The sequence below is a fragment of the Hyperolius riggenbachi genome, chromosome 5 (assembly GCF_040937935.1).
Source record: "Hyperolius riggenbachi isolate aHypRig1 chromosome 5, aHypRig1.pri, whole genome shotgun sequence".
Classification (NCBI taxonomy): domain Eukaryota; kingdom Metazoa; phylum Chordata; class Amphibia; order Anura; family Hyperoliidae; genus Hyperolius; species Hyperolius riggenbachi.
This window is the reverse complement of record NC_090650.1, coordinates 311,978,925-312,000,626: the sequence shown is the minus strand read 5'-3', so window position 1 is coordinate 312,000,626 and position 21,702 is coordinate 311,978,925. Positions and strand designations below refer to the sequence as shown.

General features: G+C 46.6%; 1 protein-coding gene across 1 annotated transcript in view; it reads right to left on the bottom strand.

Moving 5' to 3' along the window:
* LAMA1 (laminin subunit alpha 1) overlaps window positions 1–21,702 on the bottom strand; it is a 245,818-nt gene that overhangs the window by 161,248 nt on the left and 62,868 nt on the right. The window contains exon 4 of the mRNA XM_068237202.1: window positions 864–1,106. Within this exon, the coding sequence (XP_068093303.1) occupies window positions 864–1,106 (243 nt within the window). The remainder of the gene's footprint in view (window positions 1–863; window positions 1,107–21,702) is intronic.

The window sequence follows — 21,702 nt, the reverse complement described above, 5'->3', positions numbered from 1 at the left end:
TAACAACTAACTAGCACTGACTGCAGTACTACAGTACTAACTATGCAATAACACAATAATCCTATTCCCTAACCTAAGCTATACTGTAGCTAAGGCTGATAGCAAGCCAGCAGGTAGCAGCTGGCCTGGTCTGTGCACAGCACACACGCAGACACATAGCAGCGGCCTGCAGCAGCCCTGCAGCACACACTCTGACTGTCACTGAATGAAATCAAGCTAGCTACCTAATTAACAATATAACAATAGTGTAGTGATAGTGAAGGGGTTAATCACTGAACAGCTTTAGGTTTATCACTGTATACAGCACTTGCTAGGCCAGTAGCACTGGAGAATGTCTCTCAGTGAGCATTCACAAGCAAGGACGATATTTCTCATCATGGCAGCCCTCCTTATTATACAGGGGGGGGGGGGGGGGGCTGGCTAGGGTTCCTTTCTGTGATTGGGTGCCAGGGCTTAGGCTGGGAGCCCTCTGATTGGCTCAATGATGTCATCTCCTTAGTTACAGTATTCGGATTCGGATATCCGGGTATGTGACCAATTATCCGCATAGTGCTATCCGGATTTGGGCCCAGGTATCCGGAATCCGAATCCGGTCGGATAGCTGAAAAAAGTTTGGATATCCGGGTTACCCAAAAAACCGGAATCCGGATGAGCACCACTGATTGTGCCTAAAGCCACACTGTCACTTTTTTTCTTATAATAAATGGGGGTTCAACCCAAACATAGCTACTTTTGTTAAAAATGACACTTGCAATTACTAAACCTTCCAGTAACTCCAACACTCATTGGTATTTACAGTACTGTACATTCAAAGAAGAATACCCCATGCAGATGAAATAAAATAAGCAATTTCTGAAGCTTACCTCGCCTCTTTCCAGTGGAACAAGCCTTGAATAGTAGGATGTGCATATAACCTCATCATCCCTCTTGTATGTTGGAGCTCCCACTCTTGGTGTGATGTTGTAGCGGGTCAGGCATTCAGTGTCACTGATTGCATAATACTGCCAGGGCATGAACTCCACTCCATCCAAAGAATGCTCTAAAATCCAGTTTCCAGGCCTTGGTGCATTCGCTGCCTTGATGATGACATACGCTATTTGGAAAACCTTAAAAAAAAACAGTTCATTCATTTATTCTTGTTTAATAACATTTTTCATTAAGTCGATGATGCATTTATTTAAGCTAATATTTCCTATTGCCAATGTAATTACAGTATATGGCACAGATAGTAGCATTTTGACATAAGTGATGGAATCTTAGTCCTTATTTACCAAAGGTCACAAAGATGGTAGAGTGAAAGTTTCACACACTTTTTAATGCAGTCGTTGACATCTATCCATAACTTCAAGCACTTTCTGACACCTAAATGATACTCACCTTTCGTCATTTGCTTTGTCTTCATCATCATCATCTTTTTTTGACTGCAGTGCTCAGCAACCAGCAATAAATGTATTAAATGCCTAAACCAATCACACCATACTGATAAGTTTATGGGTTTAGGGAAACAAAGCCAAACCCATTAGGTTCCTTAAGCATGACTTTAGAATATGCCCCACATCAGCATTTGACAGTAGAGCAAGTCAAGGTCCATTCTCTAAGACAATGCTGGCCTCCAATTTTGCTCAGTGGTAGTGTGTTAGTGAACTGATAAAGGGACATGTTTAGTAGTTAACTGTAGGGATCCTTATCCAGGCTAGCAAGTCACATGTCAAAGTAATTCGAGTCAAATCCTGAGAAGAGTAAAACATTCTGCACAAAATCAATTATGAGCCGTTATAGATGTTTGTTCAAGTGATGTGCTGTGTTCAGCTGTAAACTGTGCAGGTGACCAAATTTCATAAACATGTCACTTATACAACTTAAGATACAAGTGAAGTCACAGCAATGCCTGACTCAGCATGTTCAGCACACCAAACATTCTTGGATTAGCTTCCATACGTTGCCTGTTTGGAGTCTGGTATTCAAAGTGACAAAGGTCAATAGAAGCTGACCTCGGTCACATTCGTTTCAGGACTTCAAACCAAATGAAGCAGAAACTACTCTTGATGGCTCCAACAGTATAATTGTCTTTTTGGAATCAATACAGTCAATAAACTCAATTTTGCTGAATCACACATGGCCTATTTTAGCTGAAATCACACACACACACACACATACAGTATATATATATATACACATATATATATATATATATATATATATATATATATATATATATCAGTGATCGCTATCCTCTAATCTCATCCTTTTCATCTACATGATGGCATGCCAGATAAATAGTTGACTGATTTGTTTTCTTTAGTCTGCTTTTTCAGTGGCTCCAGGGTTAAGAGGATGGACAATGCTGGAGCTGATGCAGCTAATTTTTAATCCACATGTACTGTACTCTTCCAGTGGAAGCAATGAGCCCAGAAGAAAAATGAGGTTTTAATATATTGAAGGATTCATTTTGATTGACAAAGTTGATATATATACACTTTTTCAACCCAACTATATCAATATGCAAGAGAACGTAGAATGTATAATAATAATAATTAGAAGAAGAAGACAAAAGCAAACAGAAGAACGTCAGTAAACTGGCAAATGTAGCAAGGAAACATAAGCAGAGGTGGTAGATAACAGTGACTAACAAGTCATACAGCAATTACCAGATTGTAATATTATTATCATAATAATAATTGCTATATGTATATAGCACTTTTCTCCTGTCGGGCTCAAAGCACATGTGAGGCAGCCACTAGAGCACACTCAGTAGATAGTAGTAGCGTTAGGTAATCTTGCCCAAGCACTCCGTACTGAATAGGTGCTTGCTTACTAGATGAAAAGCTGAGATTTGAACCCAGGTCTCCTATGTCAGAGGTTAGTACCTCCCACAGTGTGATGCCAGGACCAAGGTGCTGACAGTTCCCTGTCTGTGAACCTTGTTACATTGTGGGAAATTTCCAACTGCCAAAAAAGCAAGCAGCGTCTCCTTCCACTGACATCACCTTCCAGCAGTAAAAATGTCACCATGTGATAAATGTCAGACTGTAAATCAGGGAGAGGAAATATTTTACAAACGGGCAAACACTGACTAAATCATTTATAAATAATTATTGTAAAAATGAAGCACTTTTGTATTACATTATTTTCACTGGAGTTCCTCTTTAAGTTGTGATCACGTCTTCAAATACTCAATTAAAGCGGACCCAAACCAACCATTTTTGTAATTCAAAATATTTAGTTGCACCACTCTGACACATACAAATATAAATAAACACTCCTTCAAGCCTATGAGCATTTCAGTGCATGCTTTTCACCCTCCTCTTTGCATAACTAGGGTTATACAGGTGGCAGCCATTAGCAATTCCTCCATTGCCGGACACCATCTACTCCACCAGTTTGCCGGATTATTTGCCGGCAATATGAAAGGAAGGGAGGGGTTCTCCAATAAATGTAAAATATTTTATATTTGTCATCATGCAGCTGAAAAAAGGCTGCTATTTATTATTATAATTTAGAAAATAGATTTTATTTCTGAAATCTTGTATTTTTAGTTTGGGTCCACTTTAAGAACAGATACATTATAATTTTCTCTTAAAACACACATACAAAATTGGATGTTGGTCAGCATAGTTGCACTACACTATTCTGTAATTAACCCTACTATCAGAATCAGAATCGCTTTTATTTCGCCAAGCACGACAGGGGTCGTGCCCGGAATTGGGCTTGGCACATGAATACAGGGCATACACATAGAAACGTAAGAGGCAACAGAGCATAGAACATAGACATCACTTCATCACAAAACATATACATAACACATTTCCAACCACAGCTGCCATGTGGTTTACCGGCAACAAGTCAACATTGAAGGGGTGGGGGGCAGCCTACGGGGGGAGAGCATGGGTAGAGTATATAGAGTTCAGCGAAGTTACAGCTGAGGGGAAGAAGCTGTTTTTGTGTCTCGTGGTCTTTGCGGCGATGGACCGGTACCTCAGATACCTCCGCCCCAGGGGGAGCTGATTGAAAAATTGGTGGCCAGGGTGGGAGGGATCCTTGGCAATCTTCAGTGCTCTGGAGCGTAGTCTGGCATTATAGAGGAAGTCTAGGGCAGGGAGTGTGTTCCCAATGATCCTTTCCGCTGACCTGATGACCCTCTGAAGTTTGCGTCTGTCGCCTTCTGTGGAGCCAGCATACCAGACAAGGATGGAAGAGCAGAGGACGGATTCGACTGTTGCTGTATAGAAGTTCGTCAGGAGTTTCTGTGTCATGCCGAACTTCTTCAGTTGGCGAAGGAAGTAAAGCCTCTGCCGGGCTTTCCTCTGGGTGAAGACAGTGTTTTCCTTCCACTTCAGGGTGTTGGAGATGGTGGTGCCCAGGAGGCGGACACAGGGCACTTTTTCCACCAACATCCCTCCAATGTGCAGTGGAGGTGGGGTGGAGGCATGTTTCCTAAAGTCAATGATAATCTCCACGGTTTTTGCATTGTTGAGGACCAGTTTATTCTCCTTGCACCAGTGGCAAATCCTTTCTACCTGATGGCGGTATGCCTGCTCGTCATTGTTGGAGATCAAGCCGACTATGGTGGTGTCGTCTGCAAATTTGATTACCTTGACAGAGCTTGCCGTGGATCTGCAATTGTTCGTGTACAGGGAGAACAGGAATGGAGACAAGACGCAGCCTTGTGGGGCCCCTGTGTTGGTGGTCCTTGGTTGCGAGGAGGTGGGGCCCAGCTTTACCACTTGGGATCTGTTTGTTAGGAAGTCATTTATCCACAGTTGGAGTGTGGGGTGGACCCCAAGCTCAGCCAGATTCTCTTGTAGTATTTGAGGGCTAATGGTGTTAAATGCCGAGCTGAAGTCGAGGAGGAGAACCCTGGCATATGAATTTGGTGTGTCAAGGTGATTGTTGACAAGCTCCAGACAGATGTTGATGGCATCGTCGGTCGACCTATTTGCCCTGTAAGCAAATTGGTACGAGTCTAGCTGGGTTTCTGTTTTGTGTTTAAGGAGGGGCAGGACTGCCTTTTCGAAAGTTTTCATTATGACCGATGTGAGGGCGACAGGCCTGAAATTATTGAGGTCGGACGCGCCCTGCTTTTTGGGAATAGGGATGATGGTGGACCTCTTGAAGCATGCCGGTACTTTGCCACACTGTAGGGACTTGTTGAAGACAGAGGAAAGAATAGGAGCGAGCTGCTGTGCGCATGTTTTCAGGCAGGCTGGCGACACTCCGTCAGGGCCTGAGGCTTTCCTGGCCTTTAGCCTGGACAGGTGGCACGCTACATTCGACTCATTTACAGCCGGGGAAGGCAAGTTTTGGCATGGTGATACTGCGGTATGGGGTGAAGTGTAGGGAGCCTGTAGCTTCGGAAGCCTTGCAGGAGCCTCATTCTCCTCGAACCTGCAGTAGAAGTCGCTGAGGTTTTCCGCCAGCTCAATGCTTGGAGGTGCGCTATGGGGGGGGAGGCTTGTAATTGGTGGCAGCTTTAAGCCCTCGCCAAACAGCTTGTGAGTCGTTTGAAGAGAGGTCCTCCTTCAGCTTATCTGCGTATCCTTTCTTTGCACTTCTCAGTTCCCTGTCAAGCAAGTTTCTAGCCCTCCTGTATTCCTCCTGGTTCCCGGACTTGTGTGCGGCTTCTTTGCTTCTGCGCAGTTGCCGAAGTTTCTTGGAGAACCATGGCTTGTCGTTTGGGTAGACTTTGTGAGTTTTTGTCGGTATACAGGAGTCCTCGCAGAACCTGATGTACGAGCTCACGTTGTCTGCCCACTCATCCAGGTTTGGTGATTCCAGGGCCTTCCAGTCTGTGCAGTCAAAGCATGCCTGAAGTTGGAGCTTGGCCTCGTTTGACCACACTTTGGTTGATCTCAGGACCGGTTTTGCAGATTCAAGGCGCCTCCTGTAGGTGGGAATTAGGTGGATGAGGCAGTGGTCGGATGTGCCTAGTGCTGCCCCTGAGGTGGCTTTGTAAGCGTCCCTCAAGACCGTGTAGCAGTGGTCAAGAGTATTTGTGTTCCTCGTGGGGCAGGTGATGTGTTGGTAGAAGCGTGGGAGCTCTTGGCGGAGGTTGGCCCTGTTAAAATCTCCTAGGATGATGAACAATGAGTCTGGCAGGGTGGACTCCCATTGCGTGACAGTGTCGCTGAGATTGCGCAGGGCGGTTTTGACATCTGCATCGGGTGGGATGTACACACCGACAAGGACGTAGGATGAGAACTCTCTGGGAGAGTAAAAGGGCCTGCAGTTAATCAGTAGGAGTTCTAGCTCTGGTGAGCATTTTCTGGCCAGGACAGAGGTGTTAGAGCACCAGGTGGGGTTGATGTAGAAACAGATGCCGCCCCCCTTCTTTTTCCCAGAGAGGGTGCTGTCGCGATCTGCTCGGATGAGGTTGTAGCCTGGGAGGTGTAGAGCACTGTCCGGGATGTTGTCGTGGAGCCACGTTTCTGTGAAACAGAAGACTGGGGTGTTGCTGCCGAGATCCCTCTTATCACCCAGGAGCCGCAGTTCCTCTAGCTTGTTGGGGAGGGAGCGGACGTTCGCCAGTAGGATTGCTGGTATAGCTGACCTCAAGCCTTTCCTCTGCAACTTCACGCGGGCACCCGCCCGGCAGCCCCTCCGTCGCTTCCATGCGTGTGGCTCTGTCGTAGGGGCCATCATTTTCCGAACATGGCTCCAAACGGAGTCAGCCAGGAGCCTGTCCTCCGGGTGCAGGGCAGTGACATGCTCCCACTTGAGTAGCTGTGACCTGGTGTAGGTGGTACGTGCGGATAGGGGTGTTATGGGAGACATGGCTGCGGCGCAGGGCTAGGCTTGCACGCCAGTGCAACAGCAGTGATCCAGCAGACACAGTGCAGAACAGTCCATAAGTCTGTGCATAGCAGCAGCACTAGTGCGGGACAGTCCATAAATCAGTGCAGTCAGTGCATAGCAGCAGTAGCAGTGCAAAACAGTCCATAAGTCTGTGCATCACATTCAATAACATTGCAGAACAGTCCATAAATCATTACTAATCACTAATAAACATTGCAGAACAGTCCATGAATCAGTGACTTAATAAATCTTAGCAGTAACAATGCACTTACTAAATCATAGCAGTAACAGTGCATAACAGTCCATAATCCGCCCACACCAGCAGCAACGTAGCAGAACAGACCAAGGTCAGTCGGTGCATATCGCAAGTAACAGTGCAGAACAGTCCGTTCAAGTAACAAGTGCATGGGCCAGTCCATGGGCCAGAGTCAGCAAGCGTGACCGTGGGGCAGTGCAAAGCTGCGCACTATCTGTGGTGGCAGCTGTCCCATGTCTAATGGGCACTGTTCTGGCTGTGGCAGTGGCAAAGGCAATTTAGCGATTGTGTGCACTCTTACCAGATCCAGAGTGGAGGAAGCCAGCTGGGTAGTCTGTTGGGCTTGGCTGGGGTCATCAAGCAGTATGTGTTGCGATGGGAGCTGGGTCCTCAGCTGTGGTCCCTTGCCTCTGTGGGCTGCTGTGAATTGTAGGGCCTGTCCGCAGCAGCCGTGCAGGGTTCCAGTGCGGATGTTCTGGGGAGATGTAGTAGGGGCCGGCCACGTGGCTTGTGCTGACGGCCGTCCACGTGGGGCTTGATTTAGCCAGACCTGTGCGCTGCCAAGGGCGTCCTCTGCTGTGCGGTGCCGGGACCAGCGTGTCTGACGGCCGTCCACGTGGGGCTTGATCAGCCAGACCCCTGTGCTGCCCGGCGTCCTCCGCGGGCCGAGGGTTTCCTGCTGTGCGGTGCCGTGCGGTGCCGGGCTCTGCGTGTCTCCGAGCGGTGGGGCAGGGATAAGCTGCCGGCGATCCTCTGAGCGGCGGTATAGGGCCGCTGATGGCCTGCGCACGGCCTACCATGTGGTTCGCCCTGGCCGCTGCAGAGGAAGCAGGACTCGGCTGCTCCGTGGGTAGCAGAGGTGGTTCGCCTTTGTCTGCGGCGGAGGCCTGATACAGCAGCAGAGGGGTCAGGCCGGTCGTCTCCACGGCGATGTCCGAGGACCAGGAGGTCTATGGCAGGCAGCGGGAGCAAGGCTCCGGGGAGAGGAGGTATTTCTGCGGTGTCCGTTCGGGGATCCCGGATTGTGGGTTCCTGTCAGTCCATCCTCCACCAGTCGAGGATGCAGGTAGCCGCAACCCCAGCGAAACTCTCAGGGGGATGTGGGGGACGCCTCCGGGAGTCAGTGAACGGCTGGCAGAGGAGCGCTCAGCCCCAAGTGAGAGGGCACACAGCCCGTCCGCCTGTCCCCTGCAGCCTTAGCCTAGGAAGTCACCGGGCTGTTAAAAAACACCTACTGCCTGACTACTTGTGTTGTGCTACAACTAGTTTCACAAACAGAACAGAAATACAACTAAACTAACAGAACTACAACTAAAAAGATAAAAACGAAGAAAAATACAGGAGAGCCCTGTGTGCCGAGGCAGCCTCCTAGCGCCATCTTGCACTATCTGTGTGTTTCTCATGGAACATATCGTTTTGCACGCTGATGGTTTATTTCCTGACATTCCTCCATCACTTGACATCCATAGGCCCATACACATGGCGTACAAATGTCTGTACAGACACGTGTTGAGCGACGGTCTGTGCGACAGTTTGTTCGTGTGGACACGGCAAGAGACAAAGACTGTCAGCAGACTATCTGCAGACACAGCCATGTTTGAGCGATTCAACTGGTGAATCTCGTGACATTTGTCTCACGAACTGTCGCTTATTCTGTTGGTGTCCTGTCGTGTCGTGTGTATGAAAGTCTTCTACAGACAGCAGAGTCGCTACCATAGTACTACTACTATACGTAGTCTGTAGCAGACAGCTTCCGTCATGTCGTCACTCTTTCTGTTGTCATGTGTGTACAACTATCGCAAACTCGAATTGTCGCTGTCATAATTATGCTGTTGTCTCTTGTCTGTTTGTCGCTGCCTCACAACTACAGACAAATGTATGCCGTGTGTATATGGGCCTTTAGAGTAACTGAGAAACCTACAGTTTAACTGCTGCTGGCAGTGTATAATGTGCAGAGTAATTGAAGATAGACCAGTGTGCTCCTCCTCACTAATGCAATGTGTTCTGCCACACAGTAATAATGTGCATTCATCCTCAGTGTCCTGCACTAACACATCCCAACCGACAAAACACAGAGTAAAGAATAAAAGGCCCAGAAAGTAACCGTGGACACCACCCATTCATGTGACCGTGGAGCCGGAGGTCTGAAGGAATGCCTGTGAAAGCCCCAACACACATAATGGGAGACGGGACTGCCTGCAGTAAATAATGTCTACATTCAGTGTAATGGATGAGCCATGTGGCTGCTAATTTTCATGGAACAATGCTGTAAAAATCCATTAGCCTTTCCCTCTTACTGTCTGTGTCATAAGAGGTTTAAACTGAGAGTCATGCTTGAGCTGCAAAGCATAAGCATTCTTTCTTCTGATAACATAAAACACTTTAAAGTTGCTCCCATCTGCACTGCTCTAAATCCTGTGAAATGTGTTGAAACCAGCAAATGCTAACTTGTACAGCCGCCCAGAACGAGAGTGCAAAGAGTCGCTAATTGTATGACACACATGCTTTACTGCCTCCCATTTATAGCATAATGTTTAACATCCAGCCGCAGATTGTATCACCATCTCACTAAGTAAATAAGACAATGCTCTTTTCACAGAGTTGTTTTATGAAAGGGAATCTGTAGTGTTTTTCTATGCTTTACTTATGACTTTTTATACCACATATTTTGTATTTGTATTGGAGCACCAATTGATGCTGTTTCTACTAAATGGGCCAACTTCTTGTTTTTTTCTGCTGTAGTTACCAATTAAAGGGGACCTGAACTCTTGCACAGGACAGAAGGAAAACATAGATGTATGAATTGAGAGAGCTTAGCCTAATTCCCCCTCATCTGTGACTAATCACCACTGTAATGTGATCTCTCAGCTATGTCAGCCCAGAACGCCCTCTGCCATGGCAGATCAGCTAATTGGTAATCACAGGATGTTAACCCTATGTGTGCTTCCATAAAAGCAGGAAGTAGACACACTGCAGATTTACTGCAGGATTTGTACCAGCTGTAACAAATACACTTGGTTGTTATGCTGTAGCTTGTCTTTTAGAGCAGAGAGGAAGCTCTGAGTTCAGGTCCCACTAACCTGTTAACTTAGCTAAAAAGGACAGTGATGATTAAAGTGACTACAAAGTAAACTTGTCAGACATAAACTGCACATATGATAATAAAGTAATCACGGGTCAACATCAGTGAAAACTGAAGGATGAAATGATGTTTATTCCCAGTGTCATCCCCATAAGATGTACTACTGTTGCTAAGACTGTCAGGAATTAGTTCCTGTGTATGTATGAATTTGATAGTCATTTTTATTTTTTACGTGCACTGCGGTGCCACATACTTTTGTGCCTCATAAGGCTGCCAGTGTGTGCCCAGCAGCCTAATGCAGAGTGGCGCAAGGGGCGCTCGATATTTACCTGACCTGGACGCAGGATCAGCTCTACTATTAGCATGGTGTAGCCGTCTGCAGCAGTCCTGACCTGAGTTATCGCACACGAGATAACTCATTCAGGGATACTGAAAGGTTTTAATGGGGCTGCATTTAGCATAGTGGTTGCTGATGGTAGTTTTAGTATGCAAGGACTCTTTCATATGGGCAGCTGAAAGGGTGAATTTACTGCCTGTGAGCTGCTCTCTTTCATCGGCCAGACACTTCCTATCGCTTGGTACCAGCGGTGGACAGGCAGCTCCGCGTAGAGTCACATCTGAATGCAGCCACATGCGTGCTCAGACACTACGTCACGGTTCTCCAGATGATTGAATACCGGTCACTTAACTATGTATTAAGCCCAACACTTTTACAACCCCAGGTAGCACTCTTTGGAAGGAAACAATTATTTGGACTGGGATGGATCCTACCTGATAGCTATATCAATATAGATATTGTTTCCTAAAGATTACCTGGTATGAGCAGTTAATGTACTACAGTGGCTTGCAAAAGTATTCGGCCCCCTTGAAGTTCTCCACATTTTATCACATTACTGCCACAAACATGAATCAATTTTATTGGAATTCCACGTGAAAGACCAATACAAAGTGGTGTACACATGAGAAGTGGAACGAAAATCATACATGATTCCAAACATTATTTACAAATCAATAACTGCAAAGTGAGGTGTGCGTAATTATTCAGCCCCCTGAGTCAATACTTTGTAGAACCACCTTTTGCTGCAATTACAGCTGCCAGTCTTTTAGGGTATGTCTCTACCAGCTTTGCACACCTAGAGACTGAAATCCTTGCCCATTCTTCTTTGCAAAACAGCTCCAGCTCAGTCAGATTTGATGGACAGCGTTTGTGAACAGCAGTTTTCATATCTTGCCACAGAATCTCGATTGGATTTAGATCTGGACTTTGGCTGGGCCATTCTAACACATGGATATGTTTTGATTTAAATCATTCCATTGTTGCCCTGGCTTTATGTTTAGGGTCGTTGTCCGGCTGGAAGGTGAACCTCCACCCCAGTCTCAAGTCTTTTGCAGACTCCAAGAGGTTTTCTTCCAAGATTGCCCTGTATTTGGCTCCATCCATCTTCCCATCAACTCTGACCAGCTTCCCTGTTCCTGCTGAAGAGAAGCACCCCCAGAGCATGATGCTGCCACCACCATATTTGACAGTGGGGATGGTGTGTGATGTGCAGTGTTAGTTTTCCGCCACACATAGCGTTTTGCAAATTTGCCAAAAAGTTTGATTTTGGTCTCATCTAACCAGAGCGCCTTCTTCCACATGTTTGCTGTGTCCCCCACATGGCTTGTGGCAAACTGCAAACGGGACTTCTTATGCTTTTTCTGTTAACAATGGCTTTCTTCATGCCACTCTTCCATAAAGGCCAACTTTGTGCAGTGCACGACTAATAGTTGTCCTATGGACAGATTCCCCCACCTGAGCTGTAGATCTCTGCACCTCGTCCAGAGTCACCATGGGCCTCTTGATTGCATTTCTGATCAGCGCTCTCCTTGTTTGGCCTGTGAGTTTAGGTGGACAGCCTTGTCTTGGTAGGTTTACAGTTGTGCCATACTCCTTCCATTTCTGAATGATCGCTTGAACAGTGCTCCGTGGGATGTTTAAGGCTTTGGAAATCTTTTTGTAGCCTAAGCCTTCTTTAAATTTCTCAATAACTTTATCCCTGACCTGTCTGGTGTGTTCTTTGGACTTCATGGTGTTGTTGCTTCCAATATTCTCTTAGACAACCTCTGAGGCCGTCACAGAGCAGCTGTATTTGTACTGACATTGGATTACACACAGGTGTACTCTATTTAGTCATTAGCACTCATCAGGCAATGTCTATGGGCAACTGACTGCACTCAGACCAAAGGGGGCTGAATAATTATACACACCCCACTTTGCAGTTATTGATTTGTAAAAAAAATGTTTGGAATCATGTATGATTTTCATTCCACTTTTCACGTGTACACCACTTTGTATTGGTCTTTCATGTGAAATTCCAAATAAAATTGATTCATGTTTGTGGCAGTAATATGACAAAATGTGGAAAACTTTAAGGGGGCCGAATACTTTTGCAAGCCACTGTATATAGACATGTTGGATTGGCCAGTGCAAGAAAGCATATTTATTCCCATAATAGTTTTCCTGATCAATTGCCTAGAAATATTGGCTTCTGTAGCTATCGAGGGCTGTTTGCATAGTCTGTGTACAGCTCTAGTTCTGAATGTCAGGATCTTTCAGGGTTACTCTTAAGCCCCGTCTACACCATAAGAGATTGCAGCGATCCGGCGGCTCGATTAGCCGCCGGATCGCCTCTTCCGCGTGCCCGCCGCGTCCCCGCTCGCCGCACGTGCCCGCTCGTCCCCGCCGGCGCCGCTTATCTTCCGCTCGATTCCCTGCCATTGTCCCCTTGCGGGGAGCGAGCAGGGAATCGGCGGTGCGGAGATCCGTCCTGTCGGATCTTATCAATCGAGCCGCATCAGCATCCATGGGCGTCCCTACGTTTGGCAAAATGGGGCATGCGCCCCCCCCTGGCCAGCCGCTGCCTCCCCTTAGCCACCCGAAGTGTCAAGCCGCCAGTCAGGGACAGCTCCGGGAAGTCCAGCCTGCAGCATCCAAGGCAATATATCAGGGGCACTTCCCCAGAATGTTACCTGCCGCTATACCCATATGCCGCCCTGGATATCATCTCTCTCATCCCCTCTCTCGCTGTTTTTGCCCGGCGTAGTCAGGCAGAGATGAGAGGAAGAGGAGCCATACATATTGCATCGCAGAGTACAGGAAGCGACTTCATGTTAACTTCCTGTATTTGAACTATACGGCGCTGCATTGTGCATGGCTTCTCTTGCTCTCTCATCACTCTGATTCTGAGCCAAACACAGCGAGAAAGGAGGACGTCAGGACGAGAGAGACTCTATTCAGGACACATAACAATCAGATTCTACTGTTCTGATGCTGGGCAGCGCAGCGAGCTAGCGAGGGAGGATGAGAGACGCTATCCAGACCAGGGCACGCAGAAGTGTGAAATTCCTGTCAGAGAATGTGAGTGCAGTGAGTGAAGGTGATGAAAGAAAAACACTGTGAGTATATTTCTCCTTGTTTGTGAGGGAAATTGGTGGCAGCTGTGTGCCTTTATGGCTTTTGGATTGTTTGGCAGGCTGGTTGTGCAGACTGAGCCTGTCACAGGCTCACGTAATGCTCTTGTATGACAGTCCATACCTCTGACATTTACTAAATACATGTGTTATTCCATTCCTATTGTCCACCACAGGCTTACATTATGTTCCTCTTTATGAATATGTGGCTGCCAGTTCTTATGCCTGGGTCACTCGGTTACAGTTTTTTTAAATGCATTATCAATTATTTGAGTCTCACACTTTTATTTGTGGGTTATTATTATAGTCCTTTTATGTGTTCCAGTGAGTGGATCTCATTGTTTTTGTTCCTAAAGTGTCCCTCTGCTTTTTGCCATTGCTACTGGATTACTAACGATCTCCCCTTATGCGCCACTCTGCCCTCCCTTTCTCTATCCCTGTCCACCTCTCTGCCACTGTCTCTGCCCTCCCTCTCTCTCTGTCCACCCCTCTGCCCACTCTCTCACCCTCCCTCTCTCTGTCCATCCCTCTGCCCACTCTCTCACCCTCCCTCTCTCTGTCCACCCCTCTGCCCACTCTCTCACCCTCCCTCTCTCTCTGTCCACCCCTCTGCCCACTCTCTCACCCTCCCTCTCTCTGTCCACCCCTCTGCCCACTCTCTCACCCTCCCTCACTCTGTCCACCCCTCTGCCCACTCTCTCACCCTCCCTCACTCTGTCAACCCCTCTGCCCACTCTCTCACCCTCCCTCACTCTGACCACCCCTCTGCCCACTCTCTCACCCTCCCTCTCTCTGTCCACCCCTCTGCCCACTCTCTCACCCTCCCTCTCTCTGCCCACTCTCACCCTCCTTCTCTCTGTCCACCCTTCTGCCCACTCTCTCACCCTTCTCTCTGACCACCCCTCTGCCCACTCTCTCACCCTCCCTCTCTCTGTCCACCCCTCTGCCCACTCTCTCACCCTCCTTCTCTCTGTCCACCCCTCTGCCCACTCTCTCACCCTCCCTCACTCTGTCCACCCCTCTGCCCACTCTCTCACCCTCCTCTCTGACCACCCCTCTGCCCACTCTCTCACCCTCCCTCTCTCTGACCACCCCTCTGCCCACTCTCTCACCCTCCCTCTCTCTGTCCACCCCTCTGCCCACTCTCTCACCCTCCTTCTCTCTGTCCACCCTTCTCCCCACTCTCTCACCCTCCCTTTCTCTGTCCACCCCTCTGCCCACTCTTGCTCTGTCTACCCACCCACTTTCTCATCATCCCGTGTTCTATCCCTGCCTACCTGTCTGCCCCCTCTCTCTCTCCCTTTCAGCTGTCTCTTTCTCTGCAGTCCCTCTCTCTCTCTCTGCCTTTCTGCTGTCCTTCTCACACACTGGCACCCTCCTCCTACCCACTGGCACCCTCCTCCCGCCCATTGTCACCCTCTCCCATCCACTGCCACCCTCTTGCAAAATCTGGGGTGTGGCTTAATGCCACACAGGAGGCATGGCTTATGTTTCCCTGTCACTACCTAAACTGGGGGGCACCTGTGTCGGAGGCACTCATAATCTAATCTCTACCATAGCTCTAGTCTAATGTCCCACCATTGCTAAGTTCATGTAAATTTGGCTCCACCTGTGACCACACCCACATCGTGGTTCATGGCCACACCCATTTTTCGGTGCGGCGCGCTACGCGCGCCGCATGACTCCCACCCCCCATTTTTGCCCCCCCCTGGAAAATTTTCTGCGGACGCCCATGGGAGCATCACGGCCGTATCTACTCGTGTAGATGCGGCTTTATATATTTAAAGCTGTGTTCAAGCCAGCACAAGATTATCTTGTGAAGGAGATGTTTCATCCCAAAAGCCACCAGTGGCTTGTATCTAGCATGGGTGTGGCTCACAATAGCCTTTCAGAAAGTGCTCAGTAAAGCCTCATCTACACGGGTAGATGAGGCTCCGATGTGCCTTATCAATCGAGCCGCTGATGCGGCTCGATTGATAAGATCCGACAGGACGGATCTTGCTGCCGCCGATTCCCTGCTCGCTCCCCGCGAGGGGACAATGGCAGGGAATCGAGCAGAAGATAAGCGGCGCCGGCGGGGACGAGCAGGGAATTGAATCCGGCGCACTCGCGGCGAGCGGGTACGCGCGGGGATGCAGAAGAGGCGATCCGGCGGCTAATCGAGCCGCCGGATCGCTACAACATCCCATAGTGTAGACGGGGCTTTACAGACTCTTCCATCCAATTCTTGAATCCTTGCAATTAAAGGACAACTGACCTGAGAGGGATATGGAGGCAGACATATTTATTGGCTTTTTAACAATGCAAATTGACTGGCAGTCCTACTGATCCTCCGTCTGTAATACTTTTAGCCATAGACCATGAACAGGCATTCCGATCAATCAGGTGTTTCTGAATGGATTATCCCCATGCGTGGTTCACATGTGTATTCAGACACTACTGAAGCCAAAGAGATCTGCAGGACTGCCAGAAAACTGATGTTGTTTAAAAGCAAAAAAAATATAGCACCCTCCATATCCTTCTCAGGTCAGTCATCCTTAAGGCTACTTGCACACCAAGACGTTGCGTTAGGTGGTACGTTAAGGTCGCATAACGTGCACCTAACGCAAGGCCTGGTGCTCTCTGGTGTGGACGTCGGAGTGAGCCGCGTTGTGCAGCTCACTCTGGCGTCCGTGATGCGTACTCTTGGACGCATGCGGCATCACGTGGTCCCGCCGACCAATCGCCGCACAGAGCGGCCGCACCAGGAAGTAAACACTGCACGTCACAACGCGCAGTGAATATTAATTAGCCATGTGCTTGGCCGCTCTCCGCTCCTCCCCAACAAGACTGAGCATGTGCAAACAGTCTAACGCGGCTTAAGCCGCTGTAACGCCGTAGCATGCTGCACTTTCGAAAGAACGTGCAGCGTTACATGTAACGCAACGTGGGCTGTGTGAACAGCCCACTTGTGTTACATTGCTGTGCGTTGGGGGAGCGTTACAGGCTGCACTAACGTGCGCCTGTAACGTCTTAGTGTGTAAGCAGCCTTAGGCCTCTTGCACACTGCACGCGATTCCGATTCAGATTCCGCTTTTTAATCTGTTTTTACATCCGATTCAGATTCCGATTTGCAGTGTGCAGGGAGCAAACTGCAAATCGGAATCGGAAGTAAAAACTGATTAAAAAGCGGAATCTGAATCGCTTGCAGTGTGCAAGAGGCCTTAAACAGAGGAAGCCTATTGTAAAGTGACCCAATAGTGGGTAAGTAATTCCTTATCTGGCAGTAAGGCTGTATGTTGTACGTATATGTACTGGAATCAAAGTCTTATAAGAATACGACCCTGACTGGACTTTTGTGTCCCTCCCCCATGTGATCACAGCCTGACCTCAGTATTTATATAGAGGCCAGGTGATGACATCATTAGGGGCTAGAAGGTGTGTGGCTTGGAAAGATGGAGGCATGTCAAGGGGAAAAAGGGTAATGGCAAAGGCAAGAAACTGCATGACAGTGACAAAAGAGGGCATGTCTAGGCTTCCAAACCAGGAAGTTCAGCAAAACCGCTGTAACTACCTTAGGCCTTGGGCCCACTGGCAGCACCTCGCGATCGTCAGTGATTTGCAAAGCGCTGCACCAGTGGAACCCTACGGGGGTGGCTCAACTTGCAGTGTTTTGGGAGCGATCGTGGAATTCCTTCATTTATTGCCTGCAGTTACTTCCGCGATTCAGAAATCACAAGCATTTTGCGATTTCCAGTAGATCCTGATTATTGACAGCAGTGTGTGCTAATGAGGTAATAAGGCTTTAAACTATACTAGTCTTACCACTAGATAGTGCGGTAGTGCACCTCTACAGGGACTCTTTAACTCCATAAAAAAGAAATAATATTAATAATTTCTCCTAGAGATTTCAATAACAATTATACGTATTCCCTGAGTGATATCAGGCACTCCCATTCATTTATAAATACATTTTTAATTGCTTGTAATAGGCTGCATTCTGTTCTGTTCTTGAGTTCCACCTTAATTTTAAATCTCTAGTGATAAGACAGCCAAGGACAATGAGATCTTTGGTGAAGGTTGAAGGTTATACAAATGAGCTTGGGAACATCATTTTTTTTGTATTCATGGCAACAAACAGGTACGGTAATTTTTTTTTTTTTACTCAAAATAATAAAGTGATTCGTTATTGCTGACAAATCCTCTGCTGACTCACTAAACATTGAAAACTTGGTGACAGGTTCCCCTCAGCTAATTCCCACAGCAGCCCATTTTCCAGGTCATGTCACTTTACAGTATGTCACAAACAATATTTGTCTTGTTTAAATTGGTCCTGGGAGATTAAAATGTAAATGACTAGAGGTCCTTCAAATATTAACTAGCTTTTAAATTAGCAGCCGTAACTAATGTTTGCACTCTGACCGGCCAACGGCTAAATGATTCACAACATTATTAGAACTCATAAATAATTAATAGGCAAAAGCCGTGTGAATTGGGATCATAGCTAAAGCAAGTATACATTGTTATACTGGAGAAGGACCTCTGGACTTCTCCAGGCACCAAAGTCCTAGTAACAGCATCATCTCCATCCATTAACAGTTCATCCGGCAAAAGCAAGAGAAATTATTTGAGAAATGCTTGTAAGGGCTCTTTCACACAGGCACTGAAAGAGGCACCATGGTGACATAGAATTGAGTAAATTATTCAGGATACCTGCTTTTATGTTCATTTTCCTGATGCTAAAGCCTGGTAAACACCTTCAATTTTGATTGGCCAATTTTACCACCTCCATGTACTATGAGGGATACTAAATGGAGATTGCGTAGGTAAACCTCTCATACTACATGGAGATTGCAAAATTGGTCAGTGATTGGCCAATTAAAATTGAAGGTGTATACCAGGATTTAGCCTAGGCTGTTTAGCTACGTGGAATTCTCCTCCCAGGGCATTCTGGGAATCCAGGTATATTTTGTATTTGCTTCGAAAAGGGATGAGGTGAAGGAGCAAAGGAAACAAACCTCGAACCTCAATCCCCTTAGGGCCCTTTTACACTATGGCGTGGCGGTAAGCTATTTTATCACAAGAGGCCACAAAGTCAATGAAAGTCTAAAGAAAGTCTTACTTAATGCGATGCAGTGTGTCTGAAGTATTCAAATTGCCGCAATCCCATCACAAAGTCAACAGTGCGTTACCACTTGATCCATGCCTATCGCGTTTATGCAAGTCTATGGCAACGCAGTTAACTGTAAAGAACGGATCATGATTTGGCGCGCATGCATTTACCGATGGGAATCCCTGTGACGCACTTCCTGTCCAGAAGGGAGTACCTCACTGAATGGGGGCGGGCCTATGCATATGGTCCTGTTAGTGTACTCAGCTGCAGGGTCATTTAAAATACTGATTTGTGCGGTGATCCCATGGCAGGATGCTGCAATGTAGCTTCTATGAGCTCCCTACTATATCTTGGCCTCTTGTGAGTCTCTAGTCAAAGTAATTTTTATTGGGTTTTTCAACAAAATAAGAAAATAACATTGCCAATATAAGGCATCTTCAGCATAAATTGTAGATTGTTACATTTATGAAAATTTTTTAACAGGTCTATGTAACAATAGGTCTATATGAGTAATAGCAGAGTTTCATAAATATTATTTGCAATCAAACTATTACATCTTATCATGAATGTTAATATAATCAGTTGCATTAGTAAACACTTATCAGGTGGATGCCCAATAGCTGTTGTATTACAGCATAAAGATTGGAGTTAGTTGGTTCTATTCGTTTTCTTGAGTGTGGAGCAGATCCTGTTGGGATACTGGGGGACACCCTGCTAAGTACCCAGCAGTCACATCCAAAGGTTGTATAGAATTGTATACAGTGGGATGCGAAAGTTTGGGCAACCTTGTTAATCGTCATGTTTTTGCTGTATAAATCGTTGGTTGTTACGATAAAAAATGTCAGTTAAATTTATCATATAGGAGACACACACAGTGATATTTGAGAAGTGAAATGAAGTTTATTGGATTTACACAAAGTGCACAATAATTGTTTAAATAATATTAGGCAGGTGCATACATTTGGGTACTGTTGTCATTTTATTGATTCCAAAACCTTTAGAACGAATTATTGGAACTCAAATTGGCTTGGTAAGCTCAGTGACCCCTGACCTACATACACAGGTGAATCCAATTATGCGAAAGAGTATTTTAGGGGGTTAATTGTAAGTTTTCATCCTCTTAATTTTCTGTGAAATGTAGCAGCATGGAGGTCTCAAAACAACTCTCAAATGACCTAAAGATAAAGATTGTTCACCACCATGGTTTAGGGGAAGGGTACAGAAAGCTGTCTCAGTGATTTCAGCTGTCTGTTTCCACAGTTAGGAACAGATTGAGGAAATAGAAGGCCACAGGCTCTGTTCAAGGCTCAAAATGGAAGACCAAGAAAACTCTCAAATAAACAGAAGCAAACATCATCTTGCTGCAGATGGTTCACTGTGCATCGTTTAACCATTCAGCACACTTTACACAAGGAGATGCTGTATGCGACAGTGATGCAGAGGAAGCCTTTTCTCTGCCCACAGCACAAACAGAGCTGCTTGAGGTATGCTAAAGCACATTTGGACAAGACAACTTCATTTTGGATAAGATGCTGTGCATTTATTAAACTAAAATTGAGTTATTTGGGCATTATGCATGCAGATAAAAGAACACAGCATTCCAAGAAGAACACCTGCTACCTACAGTAAAATATGGTGGTGGTTCCATCATGCTGTGGGGCTGTGTGGCCAGTGCAGGGACTGAGGGACGCATGGATTTCACTCATTATCAGCAGATTCTGGAGACCAATGTCCAGGAATCAGTGACAAAGCTGAAGCTGCGCCGGGGCTGGATCTTTAAACAAGACAACAACCCAACAACCCTAAACACTGCTTAAAATCTGCCAAGGCACTCATGCAGAGGAGCAAGTACAACATTCTGGAATGGCCATCTCAGTCCCCAGACCTGAATATAATTGAAAATCTGTGGTGTGAGTTAAAGAGAGCTGTCCATGCTCTGAATGAACTAGAGATGTTTTGTAAAGAGGAATGGTCCAAAATACCTTTAACCAGAAACCAGACTCTCTTTGGACCCTACAGGAAGTGTTTAGAGGCTGTAATTTCTGCAAAAGGAGGATCTAAATATTGATTTCATTTTTTTTGTGGTGCCCAAATTTGTGCACCTGCATAATTTTGTTTAAACAATTATTGTGCACTTTGTGTAAATCCAATAAACTTCATTTCACTTCTCAAATATCACTGTGTGTGTCTCCTATATGATATATTTAACTGACATTTTTTTATTGCAATAACCAATGATTTATACAGGAAAATCATGACAATTAACAAGGTTGCCCAAACTTTCGCATCCCACTGTAGAACTAACTCATCGAGAGGTGAGTGAAGCTATATACAGTATGTATAGCATATCTGTAGTTTACTTCTTGGCATGTTTATTATGCAGATGTTGTCTTAGATCTTGTGAGTCTCTAAAGTCTATCCAGACTGCCCACTTAAGGACGTACGCGTCCGTTCTATCATGTGAGGTGTGTATTCCAGTTTTTACGGGGAACGCAATGCAAATCCCTCTGTGAACCTAGCCTAAGAATTTTTTGGGGGGTTTGAAGTTGAATCAGAGCCAGAGAAGAAAAGTCAGTCCATTTCAGAATACTTATAGGGCAGGTGTGAGGTGTAAACCAAAAAAACAAGATCTACTTACCTGGGGCTTCCTCCAGCCTCTGGCAGCCTATCTGTCCCTTGCACCAGCTCCGGTGTCCCGGGATACTCTCTGTTGCAGACGCCAACCTCACCAGGTCAGCATCTTCTGCACCTGTACGCGGCCGTGCCGTTCGCTCTCACGTGGCCTGGAGCATACTATGCAGAACGCTCCAGACCACATGACCGCTTACACAGGCACAGAAGATGCCGATCTGGCGAGGACGGTATCTGCAACGCAGGGGATCGTGGGACACCAGAGCTGCGGCGAGGGACAGATAGGCTGCCAGGGGCTGGAGAAAGCCCTAGGTAAGTAGCTCAATTTTTTTTTAACACCTCGCGCCTGTCCTTTAAGGCTACGTTTACAGTTTACGTAGTTTGCATTGCATTGGACAG